Source organism: Agelaius phoeniceus, chromosome 1, assembly GCF_051311805.1.
Source record: "Agelaius phoeniceus isolate bAgePho1 chromosome 1, bAgePho1.hap1, whole genome shotgun sequence".
Lineage (NCBI taxonomy): Eukaryota > Metazoa > Chordata > Aves > Passeriformes > Icteridae > Agelaius > Agelaius phoeniceus.
The window spans coordinates 47023321-47034837 of record NC_135265.1 but is presented as its reverse complement, the minus strand read 5'-3'; the positions used below and the strand labels follow the sequence as shown (position 1 = coordinate 47034837).

The 11517-nt window shown below is 37.7% G+C and overlaps 1 protein-coding gene across 2 annotated transcripts; it reads left to right on the top strand.

Annotated features, from left to right (window-relative positions):
• Window positions 1-11490, top strand: LZTFL1 (leucine zipper transcription factor like 1). 2 transcript variants are annotated; one of them, XM_077178262.1, is made up of 10 exons: window positions 1-105; window positions 2654-2778; window positions 3233-3427; window positions 3935-3995; window positions 4844-4912; window positions 6295-6360; window positions 6497-6574; window positions 9222-9380; window positions 9867-9970; window positions 10524-11490. In XM_077178262.1, the coding sequence occupies exons 1-10, from the start codon at window positions 103-105 to the stop codon at window positions 10540-10542; spliced, it is 879 nt and encodes a 292-aa protein (XP_077034377.1). In that variant the 5' UTR covers window positions 1-102; the 3' UTR covers window positions 10543-11490. The 2 variants fall into 2 exon arrangements, with proteins under 2 accessions (XP_077034377.1, XP_054491656.1); XM_054635681.2 differs by having other exon boundaries at window positions 9207-9380.
• Window positions 11491-11517: the final 27 nt, after the last annotated feature.

The following is an 11517-nucleotide window of genomic DNA, read 5'->3' as shown; positions in this document are numbered from 1 at the left end:
CGCGCCACCGCCAATCGGAGCGCGCCACGGGCGCTCGCGAGGCTTCAGTCTCCATGGCAACGCTGGGCCCGCAGCCGTCCGAGCGCCGGCGGAGCGGCCACCATGGTGAGTAGCGGGAGGGGGCCCGCCTGGCATTCCCGCTTCATTCCCGCTTCATCCCGGTATCCTGGCACCGAGGCTCTCCGCCCCGGGAGGCTGGCCCGCAGCAGGGGCAGGGGTGCGGCCTGTCATCATGCGGGAGCCGCTCGGGGCAGCTGCGGCCGCCACCTGCCCTCCCGGGCATCCCTGCCATCCATGTGGAGTCTCCCAGGGCTTGGGGTTTTTGCGGGATCCGGTGGCCAGGTGGCTTATCTGCGTATCAGAGTGGCTGATCACGAGTGGCCTGTGCTTATGTGTTTATTTACTAGTATAATTTCCTTTCTGTCTGTAATGTATAGAAGCTTTCAACTAAAAAAACCCTCCAGCAACAGCAAAGACGACATTAATTTAGTTTTCCATATGACCCTTCATCTGCAATATGTGGGATTTGGTGGGCAACATCGGTCTTGCAGCCACATTGTAAGAGCTGGTTTAGTGCTGCTTCCTCGGCTGCATTGAGTTTCCAGAGTATTTGTCAGAACCCAGGACATCCCTCTGGCTGTCCTGAGCAGCCAAGACCCCTGCCAGGGGGCTCAGAGACCTTGGCACAGAGCCCAAGATGCCTGTGGTTTTGATTATGACCTGTGGAGCAAGTTACCAACCTTAGATGAAGATCTGCAAGCTGCAACAGTTAAATAGAATGATAGTGAATTTATCATGGGGTGAAAAAGTAGATTTTGAAGTTTTAGAATGGAGATTCAGAGGGGCAAGATGAAGAGGTCTGGGCATGTCCAGCCTTTCTTTTTGACCTCTGTCTTCTGCTGTGATGTTGGCACTTACAGATTGGTTTAGAGTAGAAGCTCACTGTCTAATATAGGTGGAAAGTTATTGTAAACATTGTATATGTAGTTTTTAGTATAAAGACATAACACCGCCCTAGGGGCAGACAGAATGCCTCGGACTGTCTTGCTGAGTGGACCTCAGCAGGCCAGGAGAAAAAACTTTATAGATAAGATGCAATAAACAACCTTGAGACCGAGAACTGAAGAGCTCTGACTCCTTCTTCAAGTGCTGGGCTGAGAAAAGAGACTTTTGAACTTCTCTCAAGGTCACTCTGACCAGCGAGAGACCCCAACAAGTATTGATTGATCATCCAGGTATCCCAGGATAGCATTGTCACTGGAGCTTCCCTAAGGACAAGGTGATCAGATGAACTGTTTTGTCTGAGTTAGTACATTGCTGTCTCTCCCCAGCATCAGCCAAGCTAACAAACTACATTGGAGTAAATGAAATGGACCTGCCTTTGCATCAGCTCTCCAGGGACTGTGGTGACAAACTCCCAGTCGTGCCCTGTTGTGCCTCATTGTCACTCATGCTACCTGCATGAGCTGTGTAGTTCTGGTGTGGTTGCCAATGCCAATAATCCTTTGAAATAGAGGCACACATAAAAAGGCCACTTGCCAGCTCTAAAATTACTTCCTTCTTAATTTGCCCTGGCAATATTTGTTTCTGGGTGTCCTGGTTTAGGGCTGTTGAGAAACAAATTCAGGTTATCACTTAAGATCTCGTTCTTCATCAAAACCAGCACGGGCAGCAGGGAAGTGATTCCCCCCTCTGCTCTCATGAGACCCCATCTGGAGTGCTGCATACAGTTCTGGTGTTTCCAGCTTAGGAAGGACATGGAGGTGTTGGAGCAAGTCCAGAGGAAGAACATGAAGCTGGCAAGAGCACTGGAGCACTTCCCCTATGAAAATAGACAAGTTGGGGGTGTTCAGCCTGGAGAAGAGAAGGTTGTGGAGAGACCTCATAGCAACCTTCCAGTAACTGGAGGGGGGCTATAGGGAAGCCAGAGAGGGACTCTTCATCAGAAACTGCAGCAATAGGACCGGGAATAATGGGCACTAATTGAAAGAGAGTAGGTTTAGATTAGATATATGGAAAAAAATTTCATTGTGAGGGTGGTGAGGCACTGCAACAGGTTGCCCAGAGAAATTGTGGATGCCCCATCCCTGGCAGTGTTCAAAGCCAGGTTGGATGGAGCTCTGAGTAACCTGGTCTAGTGGAGGTGTCCCTGCCTGTGGCAGGGAGTTGGAACTAGATAGTCTTTAAGGTCCCTTCCAACACAAACATTCTGTGGTTCTGTGAGAAGTCTCAAGAGTTTACATAAAAAGTAACAAACATAACGTACTTTCCTCTGGGCTTCTTTTAGTACATCTATGAAAGATACATCATTCAGTTACATTATGCATATGTAATGCAATACCAGGATATATTTATCCAAGAGCTTAGTCTCCTGTACAGTCCTTCTGGTTCTGATTCTCTGATTGCCTCTGTCTCTCTGATTTTGTATGACTTTTTGGAGGTTACTTGAGCCCTTCCTTCCAAGTACTGGAGCTTTCTCACCCACCTATGAGAGGTGCATAGGGACTCCATATACTAAAATATGGTTGTTTTTCACCATGCTAGTTAGCATGCTAACCCTGTGAAAGCAGCCACAGAAACTAGTCAGAAGGCAAGTGTTCACAGTAGTTATGCTCATTTTTCCTTATATTTGTGCTTGTATCCTCCTCCACAGGCAGAGCTGGGCGTTAATGAGCACCACCAGAATGAAGTGGTCAGCTACATGCGCTTCGCTCGTTTCAAGCGTGGCATGTGTCTCAAAACAGTGGATTCTTGTTTCCAGGACCTCAAGGACAGCAGGTGCTGTGTGGGGTGGTGCTGAGCAAGAATAAAGCAAAATATGCTAGCAGCAGTGGCAGGTTTGAATACTTTATGTGGCGAGTTTTCTCCATTTAGGTTTGTATGTTCTTGTATTTTCCAGAAGTTACAAGTCAAATGTTTTTAAACCCAAGCTTGTCAAATTCTTAGGAATTAACAGAGATATTGACAGCATGACATTGCTTCATATCTTGCTTCTGATATGTAAATTCAACACAAGGCTGTAGCTGAATTAATATTTGTGATTTTAATGATTTAAAGAGAAAATTCAAATAAAATAACCAATTAGTAATGCTGTGGTCATCTAATAATGACCGACAGTGGATGTTTTTAGGAAACATTGCATTATATGAGTGGTGCCTGTGTAGTGAGATCTCATAACAAGGCAGAATTGTTACCTTTATCACACCTGACTCATCTTGACCTCTCTGTTTAGACTTGTTGAAGAGACCTTCACAGTTGACGAGGTGATAGACATGCTGGATGGGCTGCAGAGTGTTGTACACAGCGAAGTGGAGTCAGAGCTCATAAACACAACTTACACCAACGTTTTACTTCTGAGACAGCTCTTCTCACAGGCTGAGAAATGGTACCTGAAGTTACAGACAGACGTCTCTGACTTGGAGAATCGGTAACAGCTGTTGGACTATACTTGCAACAATAAGAAAACATCAAAGTGTTGACTATTTGCATTCTTTTCCTAACCATAGAAACCTATTCTTTTACTATTGAATCAGTGATGGGTTAGCTTCAATGTTTCCATCTATAAAATAGCAAGATACAAAATAATTTCAAAATTGTGAGCAAGATGTTTGATTAGTAATATTCTTACTTGAATTAATCATGTAGGAGCTGGTGACTGGACTCAATTAAAACTTTTGTTGTCTGGTTAGATTATATTTTAATTAAGGATGCTAAATCTATTGTAATGCATGTATCATACCATTGTATGACATGATCTGTTGCATTTATGGTATTTGAGTCAGGCTTCATCCTGTACTTCTGACAAGAATTTTACATGCAAGAAAAAGCATAGCAGCAGCCTGCTAAAATGTGTTTCTTAGTGTAGCTCTTAGTAAAGAAATGTCTCCTTATATTTTTCTTTGGTAAATAAATGCCTCTTTATTTTTTTTTCAAGAGAATTATTGGACCAGGTTGCTGAGTTTGAAAAATCAGAATATACCTCTTCAAACAAAAAGGTAGAATTTTATTTTAATCAAATGTCATGTGGACTCATGACAGATGTTTAAAATGCCTAGTATTGACTGTCTGTGCTTAGGAGAAAACCAGAACCAAAACCCCACCCTTTCTTTTTCAAAACAGTCTTTGAAACTCTCCAAAAAGTCACATTTTGCATTTTGGCACCAAGGCTCTGTCTGAAGTGCCTTGACTGTTTCCAGAGTGCCTGTTCTGCCCTTCTGGGGTGTGCCTCACACACCTCATCCCAAGGTCAGCCAGATCAGGATGTGTTGAAGCCTCTGCTCCTGGGTTCCCTTCCCCTGGCACCTGGGCTGAGACTGGGACATTCACTTGTGCCAAAACGGACCCAAGAGCTGAGAAGATTGCACAGTAGAGATATCACTCTAGTTTGTCTTGCATGAATATGGCTCCAAACCTTATTAAAGGTGTATTTATGTATATTATATTGTATTTATATATATAAAATACATGTTATTTTTAATACCTTAAATGAGAAAATTATTTGGAGCTTTGTAGATACTTTTAACTCTTACAATCACTCAAATATTATGTTCCCCTTACTCCTTTTTTCTTTTAGTTGCTGCAGGATTGTCAGTCTTCTGTAGAACCATATTTGCAATACTTTTATGTCTCTGTGCACTCTTTGTTTAACTTAAGCTCAGAGTGAAGTCCATAATTTAGGAGCCAAGGAAGCAGTAAAAAATGAATTTGAAATAAAAGGTTGTTCATTTGCTTTGCAAAAGAAGGCTGAATTGACTATCAGTAGTTATTTTACAGGCTAAAGAGTACTTTTCTTACCCCTAAAAATATGTATAATTTAATATTTTCACCTTTGTTATTTCTTTAGTCCACTGCAGATCCCATTAAACCAAAACTTGCTCCATTAAATGAAGGTGGATCAGAGCTGCTAAACAAGGTAAGAGCTTGACTGTTCAGGCAGTTGTGGTCAATGATCATTCTGCTTATTGAAATGAACTGAATAACTGTACAGTAATATTTATATAATGTGTCTGTCACTATACAGACATCACAGTAATATATCCCAGAATGTAAAGTAAAATACTAGTAAATTAATAAACATTGTAAAGCATCAGAAATTTATTGTGCACTTATGATCTCTAACATGTATCGCAGTATCAACCCCTCTTTTGCAAAAACATTTTGCTCTTTGTAGTAATTTATTTTTCCTTTTAATGGAGTAAAATAGTAAATTAGTTCCATACAGCTAGCTGGAGCTTCAACAAAGAAGTAAATTAAAATATGCAGCTGGCTGAAATGACCAGGTTATTGAATGTTTTCTGTATCACCTCAAGTCAATCTTATTACATCCATTCTTTTTTGTTTTGTAAGTTGGTTAAATTCCTCCTGAAGAAACTGGCACTTAAAGAATTTGGACTTTACTGGTTTTGAAAACATTTGATTTCTAACTTGCTAAACATTTTCAGAATTAGGAAACACTTTCTTGTACTTAATACTATCAATAGTTTTTATTAGGTATTGTACTAATTTCATTCATCTGCACTTTTCTGAAATGTCACACTTTTTACAGTACCCTTTTAAGTTTTTGATTATCAAGATAATTATCAAGGAGTTTTATTTTCTGTCTTCTCTCTTGTATTCCCAAATGATGTGTTGAGTACAATGTCTGTCTCAAATTGTTGTTATTCACTGCAATAATTAAAGCATTCAAAGAACTCAGGCTCGTGTTTTGCTTATAGGTTAATGTAGTTCTCTTCCAAAAATAATTTCATAACAGTTTTTCTTGAATATGTACATCTGTTGTCTTTTTTTCCCCCAAAATCATTCAAAGTTCATGTGGTGAATTTACTTTGATGAAACATGGGTATTTCCTGTGACACAGAACAGGAGATGCAGTAACCTGGTATTTGTCTCTTTTGAAAAGGAACTGCAGATAAATTCTTCCTTACCTGTTGATTGAAAATATGAATTATAAGCAACAATGTGATTTGCATCCCTAAACATGCAATTTTTAATCATGAATCTTGTTACTAACAAGATACTGATCTCAGTAATCTCAATGCAGTAAAGCATGTGTTTAAGTGAACAGCCCTATATGTTACAGTAGAATTGGAGACTTAAATTGCTTTCTCACTGAGGCAAAAAAACCACAATAAATTAATGAATTATTGATTTCTTGTGGAGGCCATTTTTATAAGCATTTAGGATCTCTTTTGTTTTCTGAAGTTATGAAGTGTATTTTCTTCCCTGAAATATTTGCAAAATCCAAAATGGCACCAGGGTGTGTTCACAAACATTTTCTTGTTCTTTAACCCAAAGACAGTTGCTCATCTCCAAGAAGAAAATGAAAAATTGAAGACCAGACTCAGGACCATAGAAACACAGGTAAGTTGCCTGTAATCTTGAATGCTTAATGTTGGTCACATACTTAAAATTATCTAAATAATAATCCCATGGTTATTATTATTATGTTTTCAGTTAAAATACATTTCCGAGGTTTTAAATTTTCAATGTATTGCAGGCTACTGCTGCCCTAGATGAGAAGTCCAAGCTGGAGAAGTCACTGAGGGATTTACAGATGATCCAAGGAGATCAGAAGGTAAATATAATTATATCCCTCTGCTCCCATTTAACACAACTGTTGCCAGCACATCCAAAATGTTGGTCTGTATGGTGTGTTCCTGTTCTGGCAAATACAAGAGTTTAAGTTAGTGTTGTTCCTGCTGGTCTGTCAGTCAGCAGGTAATCCATAACATTAGTTGATGTTATGACATGTATTCAGGAACTATCAGGAAGTAGTATTCCAGAAGTCATATTCCCAGGGCTGATACTTGTATTAACAGACACAAATCTCTGTCTGTCTCTTCATGTTTAGAGTGATACCTGTCGTTGTCAAGGTGGTCACGACACAAAGCAGAGACCACAAGCAGTCTCAGATGGAACTCTTTATTATTGAACATGGCTGACCTTTTATATACTTTCTAATTGTTTATACTTCTTCTGTCCTAACTATTAGCTACAATAAATCAACATAACACTATTAGTAAAAAGTTACAGTGACTTCAGCTAACTTTCTAAAAATACTTCGTCCAGCTACAAAGTTCTCTTCTTATCTTTTTTCAGCTCCTCACTTCTCTTAGTCTCCTTAGTTACAGCCTTGGAGAAAACTCCTTATTAGCTTCTTCTTGCTTCTCAGCTTCTTCTCACTCCTTTAGCAACAAGCCTGCTGTTAACCCCTTCCACAGATACCTAACCTGGTTTTTAGAGTAACAATAAAACACTAATTCTTTCGCACATTTGTCACTTGATGTTGACAGGAACAAGCCAGACTTGCTGCTTGTTTGATTTTTTTGTAGTTTTCCCTATATCAGCATACTGTTAAAACTGTTTCATTGTTTATTTTTATTACTTGAGGTTCTTAATCTGTTTTGTAAATGAGGACTTCAGCATGGTGAGGTGCTGCTGGCAAAAAAATGTAAGAAGCCTCAAGTCATGTTGACACAAGTAACTTTCTTCAGGTCACCTGAGTATTCTTCTAAGTTTCTACATTTATTTGTCAATAATTAAAATTCTCCAAAGTTTGTTCATATGTAATTGTGTCTTAAATTTAAAACGTTTCAGTTCAGGCTTTCAACAAAATTAGAAGACTTTAATCCCATTATTTTGAGTAATTGACTTTAAAATTCCTGCAATATTTACAGATTAGGAAGCGAGGTTCAAGATAATAAAACATTTCTATTTTAATTTTCACATTTTAATCCTGATTTCTTTTTATTTTGCTTTCTACCTGGTTTATGGTATGTACTTGGTTTTCTTTATATGTTAAAAGTTTACTTAGTAGCTTTCAAAATTGTATTCAATAATATTTTTTAATAGGGAACTTGATTAATCAGTCATGGCAAATATTTTCTTTCTCTGTTTTGTTAAACTTTAAATTATTAAAGGTTTAAAATATAAAGGGGTGTATTAAATCCTGGATAATATTGTTTGTAGTGTTAAAAGATTGGAACCAAATCTCATCCTGCTTTTCTGGTTAAATATGAATTGGCCTCAGTGTCAGGGCTGCTGTGTATCTTCAGCTTTCATGCCCTATTTTGCCCTCTGTAATCTGTGACTTTATCTCAGTTGTTCATAAAGCAGTAGATTTCAAACTCTTTGAGCAAATAAATGACTGCCAAACCACAACTAGTTCTTAGGGATCACTCATCAGATTGTTTTTTTTTTTAATTAATAGTTAACAGATAGCTTCATATAGAAAGTGTGAGTTACAGTAACTGGGAGTAACTGCTTTGTCAGTTCAGTTTAATTTGAAGATTTAGAATTTTTGCATAAATGACTTATGTCATGGTTAGTAAATAACAATTAAAATGTAAAACATGGATGTAGTGCTTATCAACACTGCAGCCTTGGACTCTGTCTCAGAATTCAAAATAAGCTTTTCATCTGTACAGGTACTACTATCCTGTTCTCAAGTCTTATGTTCCAGACAGAAAAAGGAGCAAGGCTTTCTTAGGTTTTAGATTTTGTTGTTTTAAGGTGCTTCTAGTTCAGCCTCATCCTGAGTCACGACACTTTTGAGTTTAAAACCTAAAATGTTTTGTGTTTGGTTTTATTTAAATGAAAATCCATAGGACAGTTACATGATCATAACATTTTATGACTCAGAACTGATATTCAGAAAAGTTTCAATTGATTCTTCTCATAAGGAACAAGAAAGTTGCTTTGCAACTTGGAGCCTCTTTGTGTAAGACACCTGAGAACGGTGCAGTGTTGGTACCTGGCTGAGAGTGTGAGCCTTTACACTTTCAGCCTTTCCTACCTGTCCCGCACTAACAGCTTTGGAAATGTTTCAAAAAAACATTGCAGCGTAGACATTCAGATCTTAAATGGTAATTTACTGTTTCTGTGTGGTAAACAACTTCTTGTAATATGATTCATCCTCTGGCTCGAGCAAATTCATAAAGCAGCAAAGTACAGGAACTTAAAATCTCATCTTGGCTGAGAAGACATTCCAGCCATCTTTAAAAAGCCTTTATTAACAAGTTTTTAAGTTATAAATCCTGCTCTAAGTTCTTTTGTAGTTGAAGCACTTCTCATTTAGACTTTACAGGAGTAACTTGTACATAATTTTTAAAAGTGAAGGTGTACCTACTTTGTGTGGAATTTGGCACTAAAATTTTTAACTATTTCTTCTCTTGAATTTGACGTATTTTAAATATTTCTTCTTGAAGAATAATGCAAACCAGGATATCACTGAACTGGAGAATAAAGTGGCAGCTCTGAAATCCCAGTTTGAGAAGACTTTGAATGACACTACTGCAAACCAAAAATTCTTGGAAGAGGACTTGGTGACAACAAAACATGACTTACTGAAGGTTCAGGATCAGCTATCCACAGCTGAAAAGGTTAGCATTTTATTGTAATGTGAAGGTGCATTCCTTGCTCACGTTTTAACTGATTAGTGATTGAACAAGCATAAGCTACAGGATGCAGAGTTTACCAGGCCACACTTTTACCCTTGTATTTTTGTTATTTCAGTGGCAAAACACGTGAAACCTAAAATAGCAAACCCACAACTGACTGCATGGTTATAACTAGATGAATATTAAAAAATTGACTATTTGTCTCAAGAGAAATTTTTAAATGAAAAGTGTATTCCCAGTCTTCTGAAGACTTTTATCTTGATTTTGTTAGAAAATGAAGTTGGGGTATCTATGGCTGCCCCAGTAATCTCCTTTGAATCTACCAGCTGACTTTATCTAAATTTGAGTTAAGTTACAGAAAACTAGTATTGTCAAACTTGAGGAGGAAAAGCAAGTTGTGTTTTTTAAAAAATACTTTTTTCCCTAGTCTTCATAATATGTAAATAATATGTTGATGTTATTATGTAGGAACTGGAGAAGAAATTTCAGCAAACAGCTGCCTATCGCAACATGAAAGAGATTCTCACCAAGAAGAATGAGCAGATAAAGGATCTGCGTAGAAGACTTTCCAAGTAAGTGATGCTGCCCTGTCTGTCTCAACAAGATCCTTGTTCTGGATCCATGTTCTGCTCCCTTTTTGTCTCTAAAACAGTCAATACATTTTCCCTTAAAAAGAACTTCTAACAGGCTATACTTTGATTTTTAACAAACCAGTCCTTTGAATGGATGTTTGGTGTGGTTAGGGCAGCTGCCATGTAGCAAGTAATGAGAGAAATTAGTGTGGAGAGCACACAGGGTATTCATGGCTATGGTAGGTAAGTCCTCAGGTGCTACACACAGAAAAATACAGATGGGAGATGTTCCAGGTGCTTTGGCAATTGGTTAGGTTTGTGGGTAGGTCATTCCTTCATTTTACTATTTGGTAAACTGGCCAGTTTTAAAAGGAGAAAATAGTCTAAAATGTAAATTAATTTGTCTGTGGCTTAAGTCATACAGCAAATCTTGACAGAAATGTGTCACTCTTGGGTGTAATTTATTGCTTTGGTTTCTTTAGAGACAAAATGTCTTTGGAGTATTTTCTAGTCTGTTTTAATAATTTTTCTATTTATTCCTTTTTAATCCTAGATATGAGTCAGAGGACTGAAATACCAAAAAGCATCTGATCTATCAGAAGTTGTCATGGAAAGAAAATGTAGGCTGGTATTATTTTTCAATAATTTTTGTTTTGAATGGTATATTCTTTCCTTCTAGTGTTTAAAATAACTCTTTATTAATATTAATTTCACACTGAAACTCTTACCTTACTTCCTTGTAAACCTACAGTTTATAGGTATTAGTTTCTGCAGTCATGTTTTAATGGTTAACCATTGACATTCCTTGAGAAATAGCAAACAGGACCTTGTTGAAGAACTGAGAACATTCCCTACCAAAAAAAAAGGAGTTTATTTTTGTTAAAAAAAGGGGGGGAAAAAGACCAAAAATATATGCATTAGAGTTTTTGATGTCTTCAAGGTGGAAACTCCAGTTGTTACTTTTGTGTAGTTAATGTAGTTATGAAGTAGCATTATATGTAAGAATTCCATCAGTGAGAGAGTAGGAGGATCAAAAAAGAAACGCTGATTCTGTAATGTTACTTCACACTGGACATGTCATAGTTCAGCAAAGTGTGGTCAGTAGCATTTTTCTAGTGGGTGTTCATTAGATAATGAGATAAATATGCTTTATGGCCAGAGTGCTGGACCCTTTCAAATAAAGTTGTGCTTTTTCACTTTAATTGATTTAAAGCAAATTTGAACATCAGAAGACAGATTCTGATTTTGCCAGTATTCTAAATATTGAGATGATAATCTAAATATGCATAGGAAAGTTAGTGGAACAACATTTTTGGGAGAAAACTTATTTTAGATGTTTTCATCTCCTTTCTTAATGTAACCTCACCAGAAAACAGCTTACTTCTCTTTTGTCTTCTACTTGTAATGCTCTGCCTTGCATTTGTTTGTCAGTTGCCTAATAGTGCATTCTACTTGTTCATCTGTCCCTGTTCATATGTATCTTGTATTTTACTTCAAATAAAATACTATGTTTTCAAACATTTGATCTTTAAGGAGATGGAGTTTTT

Excerpts from the sequence above, each read along its gene's own strand:
- LZTFL1 (XM_054635681.2), top strand. Across the intron at positions 6,361-6,496 it reads TCAGGACCATAGAAACACAG|GCTACTGCTGCCCTAGATGA; the intron begins GTAAGTTGCCTG and ends AATGTATTGCAG. Across the intron at positions 6,575-9,206 it reads TGATCCAAGGAGATCAGAAG|AATAATGCAAACCAGGATAT; the intron begins GTAAATATAATT and ends TTCTTCTTGAAG.